This window comes from Epinephelus lanceolatus, chromosome 8 (genome assembly GCF_041903045.1).
Source record: "Epinephelus lanceolatus isolate andai-2023 chromosome 8, ASM4190304v1, whole genome shotgun sequence".
NCBI classification, from domain to species: domain Eukaryota; kingdom Metazoa; phylum Chordata; class Actinopteri; order Perciformes; family Serranidae; genus Epinephelus; species Epinephelus lanceolatus.
The window spans coordinates 32673477-32701319 of record NC_135741.1 but is presented as its reverse complement, the minus strand read 5'-3'; the positions used below and the strand labels follow the sequence as shown (position 1 = coordinate 32701319).

Genomic DNA, 27843 nt, shown 5'->3' with positions numbered 1-27843 from the left:
TCTACTTGCAACACACTAATTGACACCAAGAAAAACACTGGACCAGATCGTATTATTTCAGCTTAAGAGGATGATCTTAGTGTCTAGGTATATAATGGAGCCTTCTGCTATGAGCACTGTGTTTTGAATTAAGTGTTGCTTGTGTTCTTGTTATTGTGTCCATTGCCTGTACATATTCATGTATGACTTTGATTGGGCAGAATTTAATCAAAATCTCACATGAGGATGTCCTTGTACTGTATGTGCACCAGCATGCAAATGATGCAGTCCACACTTGTGCTGACTAATTGGCAGATAGAAGAATTTGATTTGCAAATGCTTTATGAGGACGAGAATGCAATCTGCCTCGCTGGAAGACACTGAATGTTAACATAAATGTGTGTCCACTGGGAATCAAATACAGATCACTTCAGCAGTAAATATGTAACCAGTGAAAACTGTATTGTACCCATCATATCAGAGCTGACTGATAAATCCCTGACTGTTAATGAGAGGCTAACATTAGCCCTACCTATTAACAAACCCACAAATTATATCCCTGATGGAGATTTGGAAGACTAGAGGACGGGTTCTGTAACTTCAGGCAGTCAGACCACCAAACCTCCATCTGATTAGTTCATTAATTCAAGCCTGCATGAACAATTTAATTAGTCCAAAATAGAATGCATCTTCAGGCTAAGCTGTGTGTGTTTGTGTGTGTGTTTGTGTGTGTGTGTGCATTCGTTGTGTACAGCATGCCTGCTCAGTAAATAATACATACGTAAAAACCATCACAAAGAACATTTTTATGTGCGGACTGGGACTCCCTGGCACTTTCAAGTACACATCCTGAGGCTCCCCTGGCACCTAGACAGAAACAGAGTAAAAGGCAGAGAGACTTTAAAATGAAGGGGGTAAGGTAAAAAAAAAAAAGAGGCAGGAATAAAAGAAACCTCACATTAGCACTTAAAAAGTGCATGGCACTGTGTAAGAGCAAGCCTTTTGTGTGTCAAAACAGCATGCAGTTCATGACAGGTGAGCTAGAATAAAGTGCTTTCCCCCTTCAAACAGGAAATGGTGGTGAAGCTATCATTCTAGCAATTAATCATCTGCTATGATTAGTGTGGGTTATTGTAGAAGGGAATGGAAAATGTACGAAAATAATGTTTTTCTCTAACCAGCATCCTTGTCTGGCAGATGATGTTTGGGTCACTGCAGCGTACAGAAATGTGAGTCCTGACATCTGGGTCTCCAGCTGGTTAGCCCAATAAAAGACAGAGAAAAAATGGTTAATGCACAGACAGTAAAGATCTAGATGATGTATTTAAGTAGTTTGAAGCATTTATGATTGTTATCGGTTTTTAACAGCTAGCCGATATTAAGGAGAAGTCTAATGTGACATTTTTATGCATACATGCACATATACACATAAATATGTATGTGCTGTACACGCTGTGCTATTTTCTTCATATGATCCATTTCATTTTTTTCCTGCTTTTCATTTCCTGCTCTATTTCCAGATGCCTCCCTGCTGTTATTACACTTGTTTGTGACTGAAATTGTGTTATATTGTAAGATTGTTTTTGTTGATATTTTTTAAAAACACAATAAAATGAAGGTAGAATACATTATTCATGCCCATACACCTTGCATACTGTAAAAAAGTTTGGTATTTATGCAACTGTATGCACACATTTAGGTGTTTATGCTCATGCTGGAGAGTAAGTGAGTGTACCTACTGAGGATGTATTCACTAAACCCAAAACCAATTCTAAAAATGTGATTATGCAAATAAATACAATGCAATAAATCTACATGAAACTATCCAATCTAAACACTTTCAGCAGAGGCAGGGTGGAAGCGTGAGACAGGGTGAAATGGCTGATGGGGACATAACTGGGGTGACCTGCACTACCTGTGGGGTCGTGCCATGGTGGCAGACGGATGGCTTTTTTGAGGAAGCAGAGCTCGGGGTGGTAAAGCCGGAATGTCTGGTCGATAACATGAGGTGTCGGCTCCACGTTCACCTGGCAGATGGCCATCGGCTTGCCGTCCTCTGCTTTGAATGTAATCTGTGGAGGGAAGGTGAAATGTCAGCAGTGTCAGCAGCGTGTCTCTGCCCTGCAATGAAACAGCATTTGAATCATCACGGGAGGAATAAAACTCCTCGAGCCAAAGTAATAAAACAGTTGTAGCTGGGTTAGAAGCAACTTGCAACTTATCTTTGTAGCTGTTTTGTTAATACTGTAATCAACAATGCAACAACAGAGTCTGACAGGGCAAAACCATGAACGCCCAGATGATAAGACTTGGTTGTAAACAACCCAAAGGTTTTGCCAAATTATTTAAACCAGTGGTTCCCTACCTTTAGCCTGTGACCCCTAAAAAAAAAACTCTATTTAGCTGAGACCGCCTGCAAAACCTATGGCCTAACTGTGTATGTACTATGTTCATGAACTGTGAGCGGTTTGACCAAAGTGATTTTTCTTTGTCAGACTGTTTCATTCAAAGGTCCTGTATATTACATTCAGAGCATTAATATAGCAGCAAACCACTATTTACTATGTAAAGACACAGCAGAGTAATGGCACCCTGAGCAGAGAATGAAGTCACGCTGCTTTTTGTGTGTTGTAGTACGAGTTTCTCTGTTATTTGTTGTGGTACACGGTGCAGCGGCATGTGCATGTTAGTCAATGTAGAGTCCTTGTGTGTATCCCGCTGGCTAGCTCAACATTGCTGCTCTGCACTGCGCTCATACGGTGGTTATTGCTAATAACGGCTCCCTGACTCACAGCGTTGTTACGGAAATGTCAAACACATCCTCCAGTTCCCCATCATGGTAACACCCTTAGCTCCTTTAAATAATGTTTTTAAGGTGTCACGAGGGGAAAGCAGTGCAGAAAGAAAAAAGCTACATTTAAATCAAATTTATCTTCTGGACCCCTTGGGAGGTACCGGCCCCTGGTTTTGGGACCACTGATCAGATTCTAACCACTTTTTTGAAGGTAAATGTAAAAGTGAGAGCACCTGAAATGTTTGTGAAAATTAATGAATGGGAAAACTCTATGCACAACTATGCCAAGTACATAACTTCAAAGTTAAACCGAGATGTCCATAAAGTGTGACCAATGTTTACAGTGGAAAAGTTTCCCGTTGTCATGTTCTCTTCCAAATACATTTGGCTTTGGGGTTTTGTTTAAAACTTTACGAGTGCTTGTAATTTCATTAGTTCACCTGTACGCTCAAACAATACAAGTCATGTGTCATTAGACATTTAGAGGATACCTACATTCTAATTTCTCGACTGTATTTAGTGAAGTACAGAACTGGAAATGGCATGTTTTCCTCCCGAGGCAGTTCAGCTCTAAACAACATATACAGCTTTTTAAAAAACAGCCTTTGAGAAGTTTTATTTAAAAATTCACCAGAGAGTATGATGATGATGATGGAGCACGCTGTACACTAGAATATAAACGCTGGCTTCAATCCAACTGCTGAAACCTCTACAGACCTGCTGGCTGTACTTTGAAGTTTGCTGCATTAAAATAGCCCTCAGGAGCTGATCTGTGCAAATCAACACAAATGTCTTAATACATAGTGTATGAACTCATTACATATGGTTACATATGATAGCTGGTAAATGCTAATATGCTTACATATTTACATACTGGCTGCAGTATATTCAAGTGGGTAAATATAACTGCCTGTATGAGATTTCACATATTCAGAAGAAGTGAGGGCTCTTATTGTGGAATAAACAGGAAGTGTAGTTGTTGTTGCACATGAAGCAAATATGCTGTAGAATAACTAAAAGTTGTAACAGTATTTAAGCACAATGTACGCCAACATGTGCCAACACATTGGAGCTGCTGACTCTTTCATGTACCATCACACTTAACGTCATCTTAAACTGGCGTGTGCTGGCTTGATGCAATGTGGCATGAGGCCAGTGTCGGTAAGTCTTTGGGTCATATTTGATTCAGATATTTACGGTGGATATTCACAATCCCTTGATTTGAAAAAAAAAAAATTCTTGTAACCTCCTTATCTTATCTCTAATGCCACTGTCAGGTCAGAATTTCCTCTTATCCAACACTCTAGTCCAAGACAGACATATCTGGAAACATCACAGATTGATTCACATGGAATTGGCTGTACATATTTATGTCTCTAGACTAGGGTTGGGTATAGTTTTGGTTTTTTCAATACCAGTGCTGGCATGATATTAAAAAGAAGGACAGTCAGTCACATTAACGATTGTCTTTTGTTATTGCAAAGGCATAGCTGAACTTTAGACTGAACATTTTATTGACTCAAACAGTTTAAAGTATACTTAAATATATAGATATTCATAAATACAGAACACTTTAAAATTTAAACCTAACCCAACTACAATAATTTAACACCCAGTTCTGAGTTAGGATCAATAGCTGTCTCCCTAAGTCAGGAGAGACTCAGCAGCCAGATACTTCTCTATTATCTTCTTAGCAGTGGCTCAGATTGTCACTACAATGAGAATAGCTGGTCCACCTTAACAGTCTACCTTAAGGGAGGCTACCTTCGCTTGCTAGATTCAGGACTAACCTTCTACATGTTAATCAACAGGTGGCAAGCAAGACATGGGAACTTGGCCTGGGTCTTGTGGAGTTATAGCATTTGTTCACTGACGAATAACCTAAATTGTTCACACATTTGCACGGCTACATTTAATTTCATACTCTCTTTATCTGTTATCGTAGCCTCACCATCATGTGTCACATTACACACAATGTTGGCTGTCTCTCTTTTTAGACTGCACACTCGCTACACACACAATCTGGCACTGAAATGAGGTACATACAGCACAACAGTCCAGTAGGTACTGGTCACACAGGACCAATTTCACTTCAAACTATCCAGAAGAAATTCTAGAAACACGAGTAGAAACTCTAGAGGAAGCATAATTCATTGTGCTGGTTGCTTGTCCTTAACAACACTTTCCTACTGTAAGGTCTAATAAAGATCCAGGATGTTATTGTTTATATTGTAAATAACTTTTTTTGAGTTTGGGTTTGGAAGACCTTGACTGGAAAGCAGAGCTTTGACCTCAACTCCATCCAACACCTTTAGGATGAACTGGAACACTAACTGCAAGCCAGACCTTATCAACATCAGTGGCTGACCTCACTAACTCACTAATGCACTTATGGCTGAATGGGAGCAAATCCCTGCGGTCAGGTTTCAAAATCTTGTGGAAAGCCTTAACAGAGACGTGGACTCCACTACTGTGGGAGGGCTTTACTATCACACTCAGTGGAGGCTGCTATAGCAGCAGAATAATGATCTCATTAATGATCTCATTCCACATATGGATGTAACGTTCAGGTGTCCACACACTACAAACTGTAGCTATTATTACACTTAAGAATGGAAAATCTAATAGATTCCATCCCAGCAGTGTATTTATTTCTAATATTAATCAACACAAATAGATATTGTGCAAGTAAATCTATACAGTGCTACAATACAAAAAGAGCTCCTAGTAATGAAGAGGACCTTTATTACAACTCTGTAACAGAATTAAATATCTAGTCCTGAATAATGAACTGTAGTTAGAGGTATAGAAGTTAACTTTCCACATTTTGGTCATTGATTCCCAAACTCAGAAGCTGATCCCTGCCAAACAGCAGCTGTCCAAATCGTTGATGCGTCAGATTTGCGAGCCCATGCTGACCTGCAATAGTGGCCCATATCTGGCTCTGGTGATGTGGGCTGACTGACAGCGGTGCCAAAGCTGGCGTCCTGACAGCTCTGCTGTTGGGGCTTGTCAGTTTTAGCGGGACACAGATTTGATCCAGACCCGACCTCTTTGACCTCTTGACAGGATTTTTGCTCAGAGCAGCAGTGCTGACACTGGCACACAAATACACACACACACCCTAGGCAGACACATAGCACACACACACACACAGACTTGGCAGACTGGCAAACATTTCATCACCCCATGCAATGGGAGAGCTTCAGGGTACTGTACACTGCATGAACAACAGGATTATTACGAGATACTGCAGGTTAGCGAACAGTGATGGATATCTTTTTTTTAACCTCACATCAGTGGAGAGAGGGCCAAAATTTCTATTTGAACACGAGGAAGAGAAGTTAATTTTGGGGACAGCTGTATCATACAGGGGCTGCAGAGCACATTACATGAAATGGAGATATAGAGTCTATTGTCTTATCTGAAGTACATCCGAACAAGCACATTCACATAGTTTCACCCTCCTCTAAACTCCTTGCATATTATAAACGGTTGAATAAGCGCATAAAATGGGGAAATAAGTTCAGAGTAATGCTATACATGCATGGTTCATTTAAAGTAGATTAACCAGATGTGTCAAGCTGTCCCTCCAATCGGAGATAGTTTAACCCTCCAGCCTGACATTTGCCAGTTGGAGAAGATAAACAATGTTCAGTAAGATAAAAGTGATTTCCAGCATATAATTTTGCTTGACAATCTTGTCTGGCTAGTGTAACTTTTTAAATAGTTGACACTTCAAAGTGTTCTTTGTGTCTGCGCTGTGGCTGTGTGGGAGAGGAGAGGAGGGAGGAGGCGGCGCACTGCCACTCCGTGGAGACTTGTTGGGGAGTGTGTGTGTACACTAGATGTTGTTAGACTCAGGGATGCACCAGATAAGACAGTTTACCCGACTTAATTCCAGATCAAATGCTTCATACTAGTTTAGGTGGCTTTATCTTCCTCTACACCTCTGAATAAAACAATCAATTTGTAACATTAAGATGCTAAAATGTTTAAAATAGACTGTACTGAAGCTCTTATCATGGCAAGATCATACTGTACATCCACACTGCATCTTTAATCCATAGCTTACTATAATTCCAGCCTGGAGACAAACAACTGAGGGATTCAGATGCAGGTGACCAAAGGAGGAAATAAAAATGGTCGAATATACAGAAAATATAGCACAAAGCATAAGTAGCACACTCTGTACCTTGATAGTCTTGGCAGCAACAATACTGGACAGAATCTTTCTGGCCACCTGAGAACCTCTGCCTGTCGGTGGGAAGGTTGGTCCCTGTGACGAGTCGATAAGAAACAGAATGGTTATCAGAATTGATCAGCTACTGTGTCAGAAAAAAAACAGCAAATAACCGCAAAGAAAATATTACATGTGCACATCAGGCAAGGAAACTGTGTATGATCACAAGAAGCAGAATAGAATCCAGGGGCGTAAATCCTCCAGTCATCTAAGAGATAAGACCGCAGCCGTATAAACGACATTTATTTCAAACAGTCCCTCTGGCATCAAATTAACCGTCGAGCCAGAGTTGCCATTACATGTGTATAACTTGCCCGTGGAATAGATCATGTTTAATAATCCTTGAGGTGTAGTGACATTTATATCAATGAATTTTCAACTTTTATCACTGCTTATTCCCATACTGGACTCACACCAAACACATATCTTTGGACCATTCAAGGCCAATCAGTTTAAAAAAAAAAAAAAAAAAAAGATTTTCTCAGAACTGGATTCAATAAGTAGACTTGTGAAGTCCTGTGACATCAGAAGTTAGAAGGAAAGAGTAACTTTGGTCTTTCATCTGTGGTGATGGAAATATGTGGTGACTGGATGAATCCAAGCATAACATCTGACTGCTAAAATACAATCCTATTTGTCAAAAGTACTGCATCCTGCAAGAATTACCATTCCCGAGACATGGTTTTATAAGCTGACCGTGTCTAACTATTCCATCAGTATACGGTCTTTACTCTACCTGAAGGGCCATGGTGTGGTCGCACAGGAAACTCTGGTATTTCAGGGGTATATGGATGCTCTCTTTGGGCCGGAGGTAAACCTTTGGACCTGGGGTACCTTCCTCCAAGTGGAACATGTTTTCTTCCAGCGGGGTTGGTGTTTTGGTTAGTGCTTTGAAGTAACCCCACTCCTCTGTATTAGTGATGACACTGGATGGAAAGATTAAAGGACATGAGTGAGATGAAAGCTGGCTCTTGTGCATGTTTAAGGGATTCATTCAGGACAAGAGTTGGACTTGTTACACTATCAGGAATAAAAGTCGAAACCCTCATTGCTGAACACTGTTGAATTCACCCTCCAACAGAACGGAACCAATAACATACTGATGCTTTCGCTGTCATGGTTTCCATGACAATCTTAATAATTGATTTTACAGGAAAGGTTATACACTGTCCAAAATATAAATGGTGCATCATCTGGAGAGCCTGAATGTGTCAGTAAATGTAATTAGATTGTATATATTTTTTTGTCTGTTCAAGGGGAATTTGGGCCTGATGGTGTTATCAAAGGGCCATTAAAATCAATCTTTAATTGATTGTATGAATATCCACAGAACAATGTGGAAATTAGCCCTCTGTTTGTTGGGATATTGTACTGTTGCCGAGTTTTGGATGAAATAACCAACTGACATTCTTACAAAAAGCACAATAACTTGAACTGAAAGGGGTATTCCAGAGATTTACTTTTGTATTCTCTTAGAGAGACAGTTTACTTCCAAATAAAAAATACCCATAGTGCTGCTTATCAGTCTTGATTGTCTTAGTGTGAGTTGCCAAGTGTTTGACATATTGGCCAGAGAGATGTCTACCTTCTCTCTAATACAATGAAACTAGATGGCACTCAGCTTGTGGTGCTCAAAGTGCCCAAAAAGACATTTGAAAAACTCAACAGCAATGTCTCTTTCCATAGATCATGACCTGGTTACTCAAGATAATCCAAAAACTATGTCATGAGCAGTTTCATGTAGGAACTATATGGAAGCGTGTATCTACTTATGTACAAGAGGCTCATGTTTGTGAGATGTAAACATTAATGGTGCCAGCTCAGTGGTGCTTGGTGAGTTGGCAGCAAGTGCACGCTTCCTTTTGCGCAGAGATATGGTAAGCAAGTGTAGTTTTGGTACAACAAAAATAGTTCCTGATTGAAACTGCTCCAACACTTTGCAACCCACACCAAAACAATCTAGACTGATAAATGGCACCATGGGTAAAATGAAAAATATGTATTTTTTATATTGACGTGAATTGTTCCTTCTGATTGGAAGAGTTGGGAGAGACAGTTTAAAAAAAGAATGGTTGAAATGGTCTGCCAGGAGGTTCAAGTGTGGGATTATCCTTAAAGTTACAATGTGTAATTTACGTGGGTGTTTATTAGCAAATATCAACTATTGCTTTCATAAATATATATTTACTAAAGTGTAATGCAATTCACATACAAATGGAAGCTTTCTCATAGGCTTAGAATGATTTCTCTATATATACACAGGCAGGGCGCGGTCTGCTGGAGGCTGCCTTCTTGCGTCGCCATATTTGAATACAGTGGCCGAAAGAGATACACGCGCTTCGCCTTTCGTGTTTACCTAGAACTTGCCGTCACTGGAGACAGAGAAGGTGAAGCTCAATCCGGGGCGCTTATGCATGAACCTGCTTTGTACTTTTATGATTCTGTCGCACTTCAAATGGAGGAGCACACACATGTTTTGCCCCGTTAGAGGGAAACCACGCCACCAAATAAAAGAAAAAGATCAGATAAGCGAGGACGGGATAAAACGCGAGTGAATATCGGCGTTGCTCATTCCAGGTGGAAAAAACTCCTGTGGAAGAACATTCTGGAGACGCATATATTATAATCGTACCAACCTATATTTGCCGCACTGTACCGTGACTATCACATAAAACGTGTTATTTTAGCATTACTGTGCTAATGTTTGCTCGTGTTACCAAAACAATTAGAAATAAAACACTCCTAACATAACGTTATATCTCACAGATAACCTATATCTCACTGGTAAGCTATAACATATTGTAGCATCCGCCAGGACGTGTGGAAAGGATGATGCGGTTATTCGGCAAACCACCGTTTATTACTGAACAGTACAGGTTACTGTTGGCCGTAACTACACCAAAACAACCAACAAACAAGAACTTAGCTGTAACTCCAACTGTGCACTCCTGCTCTCTCCTCCAGCTCGCTCATACACACACCAGCACGCACACTCACACAGCTCTCATCCCCATCACACTCGCACCCCGCACCCTACCTATACTCATTCAATCCCAAACATGCCATTAACTCAGAACACTGACATTATAACGGAACATTTACTGCAGGGTCGCTACAATATCGTAACATGGTTTAGATTCCTAAATAAATATTCTCCTCATCGCTAGATAAGCCTGCTCCTGAAAAACTTGAAAAACTCGTGGATGATGCCATCTCTGTCTGTGCAAGGCTTTCTGTCCTATGAGGCCACCGTCACTTACCCAACAGTAGGGGTGAGCGAGTGAGCCCTGCAATCTAGAATTTGACCGCTGATGTTACTGTTACTCACCATTTTTACACACTGAGGCTTTAATGTTTGATGTTTGGGGAACCATGTTAAATATTCCTTACACAGTGGATCTAATATCGCCAAGAAATCCAGCAATGCATCCAAAATAATACATTTCCCTCTATTACATCCAATACTGATATCCCCTTCTTACAAACTAACCCTAGCAATGAAAAGTTCACTGTAGTGCCATAAATTGAAGTGAGCTAATTCCACGTTCGAGCAGTCAACACCGAGAACACAATGCCTACTTTTTAATTACCAACGGCAGCTTTCATAAAAGCTATAGAGGTCAGTGAAAGCCCCCCTCCAATCCCCAACAAATGGATTTCCAGGGAGAAAGCAACGGGAACAGATAACACATTCCAACAGAGGGAGGTCTCGTCTCCACTCTTTCCTCTTCCTTTGAATGCAAAAATTTCACGCACAAATGCATAAAGGGAAGGGCTGCTTTAAACTTCAAAGGTTTCAACCCATGGGCATGGAGAGAGGGATTTCTCTCAATAGGAAAGCGAGAGTTTATGAATTTTTCAGGGCCCCACCTCGCTAACATTAGAGCAAGATGCAACAGTCAATTCCATGAAATTTATTTGGAGATTCCCACCTGTGCACTTGGAATAAAACATTTTGCCTGTGGCTTATCACAACAACAAAGAGCCTGTGTGTGTATGTGTGTTTCACCTGAGCCTCCGTGAAAAAAAACATGGGTTGATTGAATTCATTTTTAAAGAAAGAAAATAGAACAAGGTAGGAGGTGAAGAGGACAAACAGACTGAGACTAACAGAGGAAAAACAAAGAAAGAACAAAATAAAGATGATTAAAGGATATCAAGAGGGAGGCTTGAGTGAGCGCAGAGTTGAAAAAGCTCCGAAAAGAAGACAGATAATGAGAGGCAGAAATAATGAGAGATGAAGCAGCAGCATGGACAGCTGCAGAGGAGCTGTAGGCTCCTATCTCTCTGCAAACCAGCAGTCATGGCTCACACTAAGGCTCTGTGAGGCCAAGTGTAAAAGGTAGCCATGCAAAATGGATGGCAACAGGTAGCAAACGCGTCCTCCACTTCAAGAGGAGCCTCTGGGCTCTAAACCACTGCACACATCAAAGCTACAGCTAGCCTAGCCTCTCTCTAAGTACTCTCCCTTCAAAGCCTGATGCTGGATTTGAGGGTCAGACTTTTTTTTCTGTTTGTTTCTGTAGAACAAAGAGCTCACCCAAGGCCTTGCTTGTGTTCTAAAGAAAGCTCCTTGTCAAATATTGGTTAAAATATTGACAAGGAAGTAACAGCAGAGTAGCCTCGGTGCACTGACCAAGCTATGGTTCATGCAGTCCAGGATAACAGAGGCTGTTGTTTGTATACATAGTGTGTAGCTCTTCAAAGACTTGGGAGGTAAGTGTAAAAGAAGTATGTCACATTGCCTCAGGTGTAGCCATTTTGTACATCTCTACCACAGATACGGATGTGGTGATGACATATAGGGTAGGTGAAGGCTGAATACTGGGGATTCAGATTCAAGGATTTCTTGGGAATTCTTCGTCCTTTCTTTTCCCAGGAAAAAGTCCTGCAGCAATCATAAAATGTCAATGTGCTCCTGTGTGTTTGCTTCCTGGAGTGCATAGGCAGGCTAGGCCCATTGTAGGTTTAAAAAAACATAGACCCGGGAGAGAGGGTAATATCCGGAGAAAGACTTTGATCGCGGTTAAAGTGTAAAATTCATCGGAAAAAAACTTTGATATTCCCTGAGATTTAAAGTCACAAATTGACAAGAAGAAAACTCAGAAACATTGTGGGGTTTTTTGGTCAAAGAACCAAATCGCTTCACTCTGCAAGGTTGGATCAAACTCATCACAACACAGATGCCACCGGTAAACACGGCCCAGCATTTCATTTCATTGAATGACCACTGTTTGAATATCCAATTAAGATTGTGATTTAAAAACTGAAAGGTGTGCTGATGTCAGGGATGTCACCTGGCCATCAGCTGGTCATCCTTTCTGGGCATCCTAGCAACATTAAAATATGACATTAACAAAGTGTGCATTCAGCAGCTTTATACTCCTTATCAACTAAAAATAATAAGTCAAAAAAGTCTAAAAGTCATGAGCCAAGGTTGGCTCACGCTTGACACCAAAAGTCCTGTGCCTGCCCCATTCATCCATCACAACTTCCTCCCTGTGCGGACTTTGCCGCTCATTATATTACGTCACCCTACATTCTGGCAATTAATCTCTGAGCATTTCTTAATTTTTTCTCACAAATTTATGACTTCATAGTGTCAGGGAATGTTCTGTTTTTTATTTTCTCATAAATTTACGACTTTATCCTGGGAATTCTGAGATTGTTTTCCAACTATCACCCCCCTCCCTGGGATCCATATTTTTCACTTTGTTAAACCTTCAAAAGGTCTAATTCGTCCTGCTTCTGCAGACGTATTAAAGACAAACAAACACTATACTGTAAGGTCCAACCTTGAAATGTATTTTTATGGTTATACAACAGTATCCATCTTTCTGCAGCAGTTTTTAACAATGATCTCAGCAGAAGTCGTCTCCAACAGCTACTATACATGTTCAGCTTTGCCGCAATTTTTTGCTGTATACAGTACAGGCCAAAAGTTTGGACACACCTTCTCATTCAATGCGTTTTCTTTATTTTCATGACTATTTACATTGTAGATTCTCACTGAAGGCATCAAAACTATGAATGAACACATGTGGAGTTATGTACTTAACAAAAAAAGGTGAAATAACTGAAAACATGTTTTATATTCTAGTTTCTTCAAAATAGCCACCCTTTGCTCTGATTACTGCTTTGCACACTCTTGGCATTCTCTTGATGAGCTTCAAGAGGTAGTCACCTGAAATGGTTTTCCACTTCACAGGTGTGCCTTATCAGGGTTAATTAGTGGAATTTCTTGCTTTATCAATGGGGTTGGGACCATCAGTTGTGTTGTGCAGAAGTCAGGTTAATACACAGCCGACAGCCCTATTGGACAACTGTTAAAATTCATATTATGGCAAGAACCAATCAGCTAACTAAAGAAAACGAGTGGCCATCATTACTTTAAGAAATGAAGGTCAGTCAGTCACACCATCACACCTCCTCCTCCATGCTTCACAGTGGGAACCAGGCATGTGGAATCCATCCATTCACCTTTTCTGCGTCTCACAAAGACACAGCGGTTGTCCATTCCTTGTGTTTCTTGGCCCAAACAAATCTCTTCTGCTTGTTGCCTCTCCTTAGCAGTGGTTTCCTAGCAGCTATTTGACCATGAAGGCCTGATTCACGCAGTCTCCTCTTAACAGTTGTTCTAGAGATGGGTCTGCTGCTAGAACTCTGTGTGGCATTCATCTGGTCTCTGATCTGAGCTGCTGTTAACTTGCGATTTCTGAGGCTGGTGACTCGGATGAACTTATCCTCAGAAGCAGAGGTGACTCTTGGTCTTCCTTTCCTGGGTCGGTCCTCATGTGTGCCAGTTTGGTTGTAGCGCTTGATGGTTTTTGCGACTCCACTTGGGGACACATTTAAAGTTTTTGCAATTTTCCGGACTGACTGACCTTCATTTCTTAAAGTAATGATGGCCACTCGTTTTTCTTTAGTTAGCTGATTGGTTCTTGCCATAATATGAATTTTAACAGTTGTCCAATAGGGCTGTCGGCTGTGTATTAACCTGACTTCTGCACAACACAACTGATGGTCCCAACCCCATTGATAAAGCAAGAAATTCCACTAATTAACCCTGATAAGGCACACCTGTGAAGTGGAAACCATTTCAGGTGACTACCTCTTGAAGCTCATGGAGAGAATGCCAAGAGTGTGCAAAGCAGTAATCAGAGCAAAGGGTGGCTATTTTGAAGAAACTAGAATATAAAACATGTTTTCAGTTATTTCACCTTTTTTTGTTAAGTACATAACTCCACATGTGTTCATTCATAGTTTTGATGCCTTCAGTGAGAATCTACAATGTAAATAGTCATGAAAATAAAGAAAACGCATTGAATGAGAAGGTGTGTCCAAACTTTTGGCCTGTACTGTATATGCATGAGTACAACTAATCCCTAGAAATGCCAACCTTATGGTAAAAAGTGATGGAACCCAGAAATCAGTACTATTAAAATCATTCAACTCTTATATTGAACTAGTTAATGATGACATGAATTTTCCTCCTGTCATATTTCCTTATCTCTTCTATGGAGGTCACAGTCACATACATAACACATACAGCACTACTGCAGCTTTAACAACATACAAACCACAGTGTCATAAAAGTATTAAAGTGTTCTGGGCAGTGCTGTGCTTACTGAACTGTTTCAACCTGAATGCGTGACCTGAATTGTCTCTTGAAACCCACAGTGCTGCAGTTAAAACACATCAAATGCAGAAGCTTCCTTGCTAATTTACACATTTCTGGCTCTTGGTAGAGGTGGCAGACGGTTTGGTGTAAAGTGTCACGCTGCCTCATCAGAAAATATATAAATAAACTAACAGGGCGCTAAGCCGGAGAGAGGACAGATGCAGGGATTGATGACTCTCAATTAGACCTGGTAGGCCCGGTGGCCGGGCTAATGCCATAATGATTCATCCATGGCGCACTCCAGCCTTTGTTGATCAACGTGATATATGTTAATCCAAAAGCTCAGGCATGAGCAGAATCCATAACAAAAGATTCAGTGCTTGGGGATTAACAATGACGCTAACTGAAGGAAACAAACACAGCATGGATATCAAGAACGGGTGATCCAGGAAATATCAACCATAATGGCTTGTATGTGTGGATTAAAGGGGTTACTTAGCATATCACCAGCTTTATGTCTGCATCTGCGTCAAGGACAACTGATTGTGCTGTTGAAGAAGCTTGAATCGTCTTTGTTTATGGGCCTACAGCTTGTGTGTAAACAACAGAGTGAAATGTAGCATTTATCTTATTTATTCATGCAGTCACACACGTGCAAAATGTGTTTGGAAACGTGGCCACTATTTGTACTGAGAAACCAATAATTTATCTTGTTTATTCATGAAAAAGAAACACGTCTCAAAACTGTGAACAAAATTGAAATGTGTAAGGCAAGCACACACACACACATGTGCGTACAAAACCTGATGTCTGAAATTAGAACATTCAGAGACTAAATAATGCACCCACCACATGCAAATAAGATGTGTTTAAAGAGTAGATAAATTTCAAAGGCTAAAACAGGCTCACATGCGAACACACACGTTAGTTCACACCTACACACACATGCACATCTTATGAAAACAGTGACAGAGCTGTTAATCACGCTCTCACAACCAGAATAAAACACACAGTCATACAAGCAAACACACTCCTGACTACACTTCATCTTGGCTCTCTAGTGTTGCTGTTGGTGGGTTATTTTTGGATAATGGGATATCTTAATCATGTTTGTAGAGCAGTTTTGTTTTCATCACTATATGTGGGGTGCTCCATAATTTCCTTCAATGTCACCATTCCCTTTAGATACTGTTTATTGTTCCCATTTTCCCCACACTGCAAGAACCATAAAGGCTATGCCATGCTTCATCACCAACATCAGCTTGCCCTCTACTGATAAAGCTGTAGTTTTGGTAACCTTTATGAAAAGTTTTTGTCAAATTTGCGAAACTGTCACTATATTCACACAGCCCTAAAAGTCATATCCCTCTGCCTACTTTGTAGTGCTTTTAATGGCATTACAGCATTAACAACCAGTCAGAGCCGAGGAGTCTCTAACACAGCTGTTAATCATGTCAATCGCTGCTCGTGAACTGTGGTCAAACTGTTAAACTGTCAAACAGCACTGATCAAACATGAATCAAGATTCTGTTACCGCATGGCCTCAAATGCTTTGAGAAACATATTTTAGTGTACTGTTTAGCTGTAGAAAGAGAAAGTTGAGCTGAAAACTCAGCTCAACTTTCTCTTTCTACAGCTAAACATCTGAGGTGAGAAACAGGCAATGCAGTGACAGAATCTTGATTCATATTTGATCAGCGCTGCTTAGTTTGAGAGTTTGACCAAAGTTCATGAACCGTGATTAACATGATTGACAGCTGCATTAGACACTCCTTGGCTCTGATTGGTTGTTTTTGGTGTAACACGGTCAATTCTGGCAAATGCTATCAGACGCAGAGAAGGAGGGACATGATTTCTTTCTTATAAGTTACCAACTGTAGCTTTGAGGCTTTTGTATAGGCAACCCTTTATGCCAAGACTGGTGGTAAAAACGTTTGAGGCACAGGGGAAGGTGTACCTTCACTTCAAAGAACAAAGTTCTGGACTGGAAATGTCTCACATTGGGATGGGTCAAGTGTGAGGATGCAGCATCTTTTCTTAAAGCAGAATCATAATGGGGCGGCAGTAGCTCAGTCCATAGGGACTTGGGTTGGGAACTGGAGGGTCACCTGTTCGAGTCCCCGTCTGGACCAAATATGGAGCGTGGACTGGTGGCTGGAGTGGTGCCAGTTCACCTCCTGGGCACTGCTGAGGTGAGCAAGGCACCGAACCCCCCAACTGCTCAGGGCGCCTGACCAAGGGCAGCCCCCTCACTCTGACATCTCTCTCATGTATAGGTCCTGTTTGTGCATGTGTGTGTTCGTGTGTAATTGACAAGCAAGAGTGAAAACATTGAATTTCCCCGCAGGGGATTAATAAAGTAAATAAACTTAACTTAATAAACTTAACTTAATCTCCTGAGCTGCACCATGACCTTTGGAAACGCGCTCACAATGTGTGAACACAGTTTAATGGCAGGGCTAATGGGTGATAATGGGAAACGCATAAAATACAGAAACACAAACTAACAATTGGTGTGTCAGACTGAGGACACGCCTTTTAACTAACAAACATGTAATTGTTTTTTCTAAATTTCCTCTCTGTGAAACTACAATCGCACAAAAACAACAGTTAACGGTGGGGTGTCAGTCTTACATCACCTTCCAGAGTCTTACCTCAGCTCGGGGTCATCACTGTGAATGGTGACAGTCTGAGGCACATTAAAGGGATTTTTAAGGACAAACTCCATGTACTCCGCAGAGCCCAGGCTGGCGTAGAGCAGGTGCTGGGTGGTGATGGCCTGGCTCAGCATGTTGGCGATGCCCTCTGCCTTGCTGTGCTTTTCACTGGGTTTGAGCTGATTAGGTTCTCTGGCCAACGAGGCTTCCTTAGTCCGAACCTAACACCCAAAAACAATGGCAACTATTGAAAAGCACACCCTAGTGTAACATCAGGCGACACAATAGCATGACATTCTGCAAAGAGATTACCGAAACTTTCCATTAGAACATCTAGTAGAGTTCACAGAGTGACTCCCTTATGTGATACTGACCTAATGTACTTGCTGTAGTTTGCACAGATTTCTTGTGCAATTAGAGATGATTACCAACATTCTGGGATGCGCTCGCTCTCTGTTTCAGTTTAAAACCCTCTGACATTTTTGTAGCTGTGTCTCCATTTCTCAGCAATTACTTTGGTGATATTTCAAGACATACAATAACACATTCTTCATGGCCAGCGCATTCATGGCTACATTCTGATTGCATGTTAGAGCTGGAACAAGCAGGCAGGCAAGCTTAATGTTACAAACTGTCCTTTAGGGCTCTGAACATGAAATGACCTTTACAAAACCTTTAAGACAATTATTATGTTTAATGGTTAAAAAAAATTCCATGGAACACTAAAGCCTGAGTTATGGTAGAACACTTTAGGTAAATGTTGCTCGACAGAACTTAAAGAGTCTCGAAATGATTCAATTTATGCTTCGGCAAATGGTTTTAGTTGTCTCCAAGATAACCTGAGGCTACCCTCCAGCCGGCTTGTTTCGTTACATTATATATACAGCTGTTTGCTTTGTATCTATATTTGTACTACTTTGTAGTCTTCTGTATTTTGATAATGGAGGGATATGATGAAACCAGTGACTTAGTTACGGAGGAAAAGATTTTAAACTTGCTTCTTCTGAGAAGACAACAGTAGTGCAGCAAAAGGAGGTGGTCAAAGCAGCCATTGAACCAAAGATGGGACTTACAGGGTGAATGTGTTTTGGTCCAACAAATGCAGGACATGGAGAAGGAGATGTGCTTACTGTATTATTGGATGTCTGTCAACCATTGTGATGATCAGGTTATTCGGCCGTATATTGCATACACTGGAACACACAATACTTGAGCTGATATATCAAAGAGGCTTGCTGTGACTACCCAATCACATTGCATGACTGAAAATGGCGGTGTCTGCGACAAAACAATATTCTCTGTGATAAACATGTCAATTCTGTCAAGCAACAGTGATCAAAATGTCAAGCACTCTATCATAAAAGAAGCTTAAGTATGGGTATTTGGAAAGGAATCAATATCATACATGGCGTTTTCTCAAATTTTAGGTTCATTATTTGTACAACCTTGCTCCAAACCACAGGGTAGATAGTCCCATGTTTTCTTCTTGGCTTTTTTAGGGCAGTTTGTACCGACCAAAACAAGTCCATCAATCATTACATCTGTATTACATCATAAATTTAACCATACACTCAAGCTAAATTTGAACCTAAGAACATACTGTGGCAGTGTCTGCTGCACGTAAACCCATTAAATATTATAAAAGATGCAATAAACTGCATGATGCCAGGGATTCTGGCCAGTAGGAACACTTGTCTTAAAAATAAATGTAACACCTCAAATTGACTCTCAAAATCAGGGTGGTTAAGCTAAGTGTGTGTGCAAAAATAACAGTGAGGTTTTTCCACAGGTCTAGTGCACGGAAATTATGCCGGGGATAAACCTGGACCAAATTAGGTCGTGGCTATCAGCCCAGAGAAGTCAAATCCAAATTGAATTGCAAAGCAACTCTTAAAATCTTCCTGTGCGAGCAGGACTCGGTTATATTCCACATAGTATTGGCTGTTATGGGGGTGTGAAACAACTAAAACACAGGTCTTACCACAGGAAGTGTAATGTGTAAAATGTCTGAGACAGACATGCACCACAGCCAAAATCACATTTAGCATGTGCACCCATGGGTGAAAGTACAAGATGTGCCTTCGGGTAGAAGAACAATTAACACCTTCTTGTACAGTCACTAAAACACAAAGGGTTGAGGGGCACATCACCACGAGAATTGTAACACAGGCAGGCTGTCTGGGAGACGCTCCACGCATCTATGAAAGCTCCCTCATGACATGTCTAAGAGCCAGAATGAAAGCTGTTGCTCTGCCTTTGTTGTCTGTTTGAGATTTAAGTGAAGAAGACACAAAGGGACAGACTTTTGTGGCTTTGCAAATAAGCAGCTACTCTGGTCTTCCCATTGGCTCAAGTGCAAAGTCTGACCTCACCGTGACCTTAGCCTCTTTGGCGTCTTCCTTGCCCTCTCGCTGATGCACGGCAGCCATGCAGCTGAGCTTGCGTCGCCCATCGTCGGGCTTGTTTAGGTTGTGTTCTCCGGGCACAGCGGTGTCAGCTCTGATTCCACGTCTGAACAATGGCATGCGATCCCCATCTATCTCCAGTCTGTGTGCTTGTGCAGCGTTCCTCGCTGTGAAGGAGAAACAGGCCGCAATCATGAATATATTTACTGAACAGAGTGGAATCTAATCTCTTTGCCATTTTGACCATATGTTCTAAAAACCCTCCAAATGTCCAAGGGAGAGAGGCGCTGACAGATTAAAGTATTGTTGGAGCACAAGAAACAACAGCTTGTACACAGACAACAGTCCAGTCAAACAACTGGCACCACTACAACTGGGCCGAAGCCCTACTGCTGGGAAAACAGACTGGCTCTCTCCTCCCAAATTAGCTTTCACCTCCATGGCTATGTATCCGCTGCAAGCCCCAAAATATCTAATTAAAATACCTGATTCATCTACAGTACTAGTCACCAAATAATCCATCCTCATTTGAACTGGATCATGCAAATTACCCATGTTCTTTAAAAGCTCTGACAAGAGAATTTGCCTAATCCTGCACTTTGAACAACACTCAGACATTTACAAACTTGAAACTCAGAACTGCCCTTATTTTGTCATCTAAAAACAGATATAGTACTTATGTAAGTATATTTTGCAGCATGTAGGAAGATAAATTATTAATTCTTGGATCTTAAAAAGAAGTTCAGCCATGGCTGCTTGTGTTATATATTCAACATTTGAGAACTTTAGCTTCTTTTGATGAATGGAGAAAAGTAAGTAAAGTACTGTTCTCAAAAAAGTACTCAAAAAGTACTGTTTTTGGTATCTGCAAAGTAACTCGGGTATCTTATTGCCATTTGTAAACTTTCAAATGATACCCAGGCCATATCGCAAACTTCAATAGATGTCACTGGCCAAGACAGCTCAATGCATTCAAACATAGGAAAGCAAAAATAAGGGTGCTTCCACACCTAGAGTGGTCTTGCTTTGGTCCAAATCAGGGATTGGTTTTGTTACAAAGTTGCATAATTGCCTAGAGTTGGTTCGTGTTCTCACGGCAGCATTTACAAGTGGACCAGATCAAATGCCTTGTGCAAGAAAGCTGCTCTTGACTGGTCAGAATTTCAACGCAGGAAAATTCAGGAAGTAAACAATGGTTGAATAAGAGTACCCTTGCAAGATAAAGGGACAACTATGTGGGTTGTTTTAGTGCTGGTCATCATGTACTATATTGCTTGCATTGGTCATTTTAGGCAAACCACACAGTTTGAAAACGAGGCGCAGGACTGTAACATGCTCATGCTTGTTTAACCCAAACATTGCGTAATGAGACTGCAGCTGGTTCGGATCGAGGTGGGAACACATTCTCACCGGACTGAGACAACCTCTTCAAGAAGATCTCGGTCCGGTTGTTTTGATGCGTACCCAAGTGCAATTGCTGTGTTCATACTTGCCCACACGAACTGCACTTAGGGGGCAAACAAACTTGAGTTTTACTGAATGGCACCAAACAGGACAGGTGTGAAAGCGCCCTCAGAAAAAACCTTCACCATGTTGACACTCCAGACATCGATTTAGGGAAACAAAATGTTGCAAATATGTAAAACACAAGCAAATTCAAGGCTGTACCTTAACATGTTTTGCACGTAACACTGGTGCTTCTGCAGCTTAAAGTTATGTAACATAGGCCACAAGATTGTAACACCAATATTAAAGTATCAAGTCCATGGTTTGAGAATATTCAAATTCTGTGTTGAGAGGAGTTTAAAAGCTCACATTCTATGACTATTCGTATTAATACGGTACTGACAAAATGCAAACATTGTTTTAAATATCTTTTTCTTAATTATTATTATTATAGAGAAAGTAGGAAAGAAAGTAAGCCAGCACCTCCTAAAACCAGGTGTTATAAAAACCATCAATGAAATGTTAAAACTATAGTGTTTCACAGCCAACTCATAGACAAATCCAACAAGGGTAGAATGTGCATCAGCAGGTCTGCGTTTCAGTATTCTGCTGTATGAAATATCTATATCATCACCACACTGCATTTTTATAAACATGTCTGCTGCCTGCACCCAGGTCACACAACAGATTACCAAGCAGAATAGCACTGTGCTATTGATTCATCACACACACAAACGCTCCCCTTGAACAAACAAGCATCTCACACACAGGCAGTTTAAATCTGTATAGCACAGGTGCTAAGGCTATGATTTCATGCATCGCACTGACCAATTTTTGTGTAGGACCTGCTCCTCAGTGCCATGAATGAGGTATCTGGTGATTGCGTCATGCCAATTGACATATTTTCTAGTCATCAAAGGTCAGCCTTTTACAAATTCTTTGTGTGCATCAGTTTTTTAGTGCTCCCTGGAAAATGATTTGTGTTGTCACTGGGTTCTGCTTTGTTCTGTCTACTTGCAGTGTGTCTGTATTTGTGTTTGCAATGCATTTCTTTGTTTCTTTAATTTGTTTCTAATTTACTGGTTATGTTTTTACGTGTTTTTCTTTATTGCAGTGTTCTTGCAGATGTACCATATGTGAGGTCAAAGAGGTGAAGGTGTCTTCTTCATTTGCTTTGTCTTGTCAATTTGCAATTTGAGTTTTCTTTAGTGAATTACGCAGCTGATGAAAGTGAAAGCAACCAATGCCATTGAACCAGATAGTTAATCAATTCGCAAACAGCTCTGTATCTTTACCTACACACACTGTAATTGAACAAGAAAAACACATCAGATATACATGGGGTGGAAATACATTAATAGATTTGTTAAATCAATCATTTCTTTGCCTTTTTTTGCTTGCATCTAAATTCAGGTAGATATTCTTTCTCTGTTTTCCTATCCCAGTACCACTCTTTATCCCCATTTTTTCCAAGTGTCCTTATCGGAGAGGCATTGGGTCGACTGCCAGTCACCTAACCAGATAGTGTTTGGCAACACCGCTTCCTTCAGAGCCACAGGCAGGCAAGAGTGGGACAGGAGTGTGACTGAGCACACACTCACACACAGCTTCAGCGGGGCTAACTGTTGCGACTGGACTCCAGTGAAAGCAATTAGGCGTATTGTATGTTTAAATGTCACGGGAAGTTGGAGTGGAGAGAGGAAAGAGTTCAGTGTGTAAGAGAGACAAGAGCAGTAGAGAGGTGGTGGTGGTGGCGGCGAGGAGGAGGAGGAGGAGGAGGAGGGGGGGGGGGGATAGGTAAGAAACAAAGCAAACAGTGAACAGACCGTGTTTGCTCAGTGACAAGAGCTGTGAATAAATGATTGCAACAGTTTGGGGAATATATTTGGCATGAGCGCGCATTCATTTGTAAACGTGCGTGATATAGTACATGTTTATTTGTAATTCCATATGCATATTTTTTTATCAGTGTATTAGTATATAGTGTGCTATGAGCAAATATGTGTGAACTCCTATACAAAAGCATTTCTAAGGTCCGCTCTCCCAGAGTGTGATGGAATTCTAGATCTCCCAGACTTATTTCATATCATTAGAAGCAATTATCTACTAGTTTTCAACTCTTTCTGATGTCTCTTAGTGCATGTGTGTATGTGTTTGAGTCATAGTCAACATTTTAAGGACAAATTTAAGAATACACACCAGTTGACTGGCGACGCCTTGTCTAATTGAGGAAAAAATTGGTTTCCCTAGTGTTTGTGTGTGTTCCTCTGCTTGGAGTGCGCATGCACGCACACACGCACACACACACACACACACACACATAATACAAACAGGACTGTGGCTAGCCACCAGAGATGCTTCTGCAAGCTCAATTAGGCTGAAAATTGAGTGGTTCAGTGGTGCAGCCAAGAGACAGAATGTGAAATGGATCTGGTGGAGTTGATAAAAGCAGAAGCCCGGTCATCGCCCAAATGTAAGGCACTAATTGCTCCGTGGCGTAGAATACAGACATACACATGTGCTTAGACATACACTAAGTGGAGGAAAACATGAACTGCACACTTAATGAAAGTGAAGTTAATTGATATGTTGGGACATGAACACTGACAGGAATCAGTGGACTGTGGATTAAAGTGCTTGCCATTGAGTTGGAGGATGTTCCTGGAGGACAGGCTTCCTCCTCTGAAGCCACCAGTGACTTCACGAGGTGTGATGATGTGAGAATGAGACGCCATCATGTCTACTGCCTTCCTCCTGCTAGGATCTAATGGGCACCCTGTAGGAGAGAAAAACAGTTTTCAGTTTGACATCTAGTATCTGATTACTATATCTACATTTTAACAGGCTGCAGATTCTCCACAAGAAGGAGCTGCTTGGTCATTGTCAGAAATACACATGCCAACCAGCACCACCTACAGGCAAGAAAAGAAACAGCTGCTGCTAGTTTAACACTTTTTGCAGGTTTACAATTTTAGTGCCTGAGGGCAAACAATTAGTGATAAATGAGAAATAATGGTATCACACTAGTTCACACTGGGTAATACAGAAATACAATTCAACATGCTGCTTAATTATTTTCTCATTTGTTAATTTTCTGGACAGAAAATCCCTACGCAGAATAACTGAAGGGCAGAGTGCTATTTATCAGTGTAGATAGTTTTGGTGTGAGTGGCAGAGTGTTGGAGATATTGGCCATAGCGCTGTCTGCCTTCTCTAAAATATAATGTGCAGTGCTTTGGTTGGCGGATATGGTGGATACGGTAGCTGAGTGCTATCTAGTTCCATTATATTTGAGACAAGGCATACTTCTCTTTTACTGACATCTCCAACACTCAGAAACTCACACCAAAACGATCTAGACTGATAAATATCACTACATATTAGAGACATCAGCCAAGTTTAGGCTTCAAATATTTAACGCAAAAGAAAAAATGTGGTCAACCCACATTGCTTTTTTTAAAATTGTTTTTTTGTTATCTATATCTAATCGACTGTTTTTTTGACAAATAAAATTGCATTAAACCCCTTCTACCCTGTCCAAATAACCTTGGAGGCTAGAGAACATTTACTTTTCTTATTGATAGTTGGGGCAGGTTGGCCTGCACCAACAACTACTGGGATTGAGGCTCTGAACCTGAGTATTACCTGGGTGCTTTGTTTTGATGACATTGTGTGTTCCTTTTTTTTTTTTTTTTCTCCCAATGAAGACCTCGTTAAAATCTTGACAGGTACCTTACCAAACTGAGACTCAGAAATAGCCGTGTTTGCCTCTGAGCAACAGAACTAAACCAGTGAGCAAGCTCCCCTACAGACGTTTCAGGAATATTAGCCTTGCTTGGTGTTTGATCACACATTGCCTGAGGTTATACTGATACAAAATCAGTTTCAGTATCACCACTGATAGAAGCAAACTTATCTCTGTAAAACTCCATTTGATTCATTCTATTTAAAGACCAGATCTGTGTAAATCCAGCAGTGGTTTGAGATCCGGGTGTTTGCCACTTCTTGATGTAACAAGCCAAACCGAGATCTGAAGCCAGATCCGGCCAGTTTGCCAAAGTTCTCTCTGAAGTCACATGTGAAACAATACATTTTCATTGTGGACAGAGCCAAAATGAACACAGTCCAGGTTAAACCCTGGCTTAGAACTCTTGAGGCAGGATCAATACATGAAGACAAGCCTACAGCGATTAATTAGAAGCCTGAAATTGCCAGAAAGGTCTGGACACCGAAAGCTTGCAACGCAATGAGTGTCATGCTGATTGATGAATGTTAGCCTCTGGCCGGTTTGGCTGAGTGCTGGGTTTCACAGATGCAGTGAGACAATTCAACATAAAAACATAAAATATATCCTGCAACCTGCTATCAATATTCCTGGAGGTAGGGACTTTCTTTTAAAGATTAATGGAACTTTTGAATTGTCCTGTCATGTCATTACAGAAGCTTTATTTTCCACTATTTGAATGGCCAAGCTGACAGTTTGGGGTTATCCTGCAGGATCGGCCTCTTGACAACCACACTGCATTCAGCTTTCAACCTTATTAGGGGTTCAATCCTGAAGGCTATTATTATTATTATTATTATTATTTAGAAATGTTTTTGTAAATTCCCGTGAGATGGTACATCTTAGAAACATTAAAGTTTCACCAATGACTGGAAGACGTGCAAATGGTGCTAAAGATATGAAAATGCCAACAGGCAAGATGTGGGCGCTATAGTTAAGGTCAAGGAAAATTTGGTTTTTAAAAGCTACCACCCTCGCACCATATGTCAGATTGACTTGAAACTCGAAACACATGGTCAGGTGAAGGAGTTCTATGAAAGCCTAAAGAACCCTACAGGTTCGTCCACTAGATTGTCCGCCATATTGAATTTTCTGAAAAACACAATTTTGACATCAGGGAAATGTCTCAGTCAATGCACAAAATTTGAATTTTGAATTTGAATGATTGCTTAAAGGGGGTGTGGCTTATTACATTAAATCTAAATTTCAAAAAAATGTCACATTCCATACTACAAAACATCATAATAAATCACCAGTGTGTCCTACACAGCGCAAAGTTTTTCAGCACATCAACTGAATTGTGACAAAACTTTGTGCTGCAACCTATAGTCAATATAGAAATCCGTCACTCTATATTTTTAAGAATATGCAAAATTAATAAACATCTATATCTCCAGAAGTCTCCATCGAAATTCAAGCACAGTTGACACACTTACTCTTTGGATACTAGATGCCTCAAATGGTGTTCAGATCAGTTTAATAGTTAGCTCACAGTGATATTCACTATCTTGTAATTTGTACTGTATGCACAACATTTTCTATGTCATCTAATTTTAAATGTCACAAAAATATTTGACAATATACCTGAAATCAGCAGAATGATGTGCAATTTTCTTCAGAATTTTATCACCAACGCTTTAACTGTTATTGATATCTCACTGTTTTAAAGATATTGACTAATGAACTTTTAAAGGGGTGTGGCTCAGCAAATGACTCCACAACGTTTGGACCAATCATCACAAACCTTGCAAGCAACGTCTTAAAGGGAAATTTCGGTTTATTTCAACCTGTCTCCTATCGTCCTAAATTTGTTTCAAGTGACTAGTGACGAAAAATAATAGTTAGCATGTTAGCCGTTAGCCTAGATACAGCCGGGGCGCATAGTAGCGTCAGACCTGTTAAAACGTAAGTGAACGGGCAATCTTCAAGTGCAAAGTTAGTCCACTAAACAAGCTTTTTTTCCATAAAGACCGCCTCATATTGTTAGGATAAATGTCAGAGAACACATAGAAAACGACATGTAAACGTGTTGTCTTACCTTACCGCTACTAATGCGCCCCGGCTGTATCTAGGCTAACGGCTAACATGCTAACTATTATTTCTATGTCACTAGTCACTTGAAACAAATTTAGGACGATAGGAGACGGGTTGAAATAAACCAAAATTTCCCTTTAAGAGGTACCAGGCACATATCCTGAAAGTTTCATTCAAATTGACCACTAGGGGGCACCACCAACACAAAAAATGAGCATGGAGTAACACAAATTAGACTAGAAATCAGAAATTGATTGTCCAATCATTACGGAACTTGCAGGGTATGTTAAATAATGACTATTAACAACGTGTCTTCTTTTAAAATCAGTCAATAGGGGGCACCACATGGCCTTTCACAAAATTTGGCCATAAATCAATGAGGGTTTTTCAATCATCACCAAACTTGGTGGACGTTTTTAATTAAGCCATTAAAGCATGTCCCCAAAATGTTCCTGCAGCTGACCAATAGGGAGCGACAGTGCTGCCAAATAAGAGTGTGGCCTTGTAAAGATCTGGACATAAATGAATGAGCATCTGTATGACTGTCATAAAACCTGTTGTTCATATTTAATGCAGGCATCCCGAACTGTCAAAAGGTATTGATTCTATCCAGCTTTCAAGTTTTAAATGTCCATACTGGCTTGAACCCCTGAATTGCTACTTGCGGCTACAGTACAGGCCAAAAGTTTGGACACACCTTCTCATTCAATGCGTTTTCTTTATTTTCATGACTATTTACATTGTAGATTCTCACTGAAGGCATCAAAACTATGAATGAACACATGTGGAGTTATGTACTTAACAAAAAAAGGTGAAATAACTGAAAACATGTTTTATATTCTAGTTTCTTCAAAATAGCCACCCTTTGCTCTGATTACTG

At 40.6% G+C, this 27843-nt stretch overlaps 1 protein-coding gene across 1 annotated transcript in view; it reads right to left on the bottom strand.

Annotated features, from left to right (window-relative positions):
* The window catches only part of nphp4 (nephronophthisis 4), a 249560-nt gene that overhangs the window by 17162 nt on the left and 204555 nt on the right, over nt 1-27843 (bottom strand). Inside the window, exons 19-26 of the mRNA XM_033629764.2 lie at nt 23787-23921; nt 19667-19866; nt 17292-17515; nt 7753-7942; nt 6969-7052; nt 1895-2051; nt 1158-1234; nt 761-846 (exon numbers count right to left, since the gene is read on the bottom strand). Coding sequence (XP_033485655.2) covers nt 761-846; nt 1158-1234; nt 1895-2051; nt 6969-7052; nt 7753-7942; nt 17292-17515; nt 19667-19866; nt 23787-23921 — 1153 coding nt within the window. The remainder of the gene's footprint in view (nt 1-760; nt 847-1157; nt 1235-1894; nt 2052-6968; nt 7053-7752; nt 7943-17291; nt 17516-19666; nt 19867-23786; nt 23922-27843) is intronic.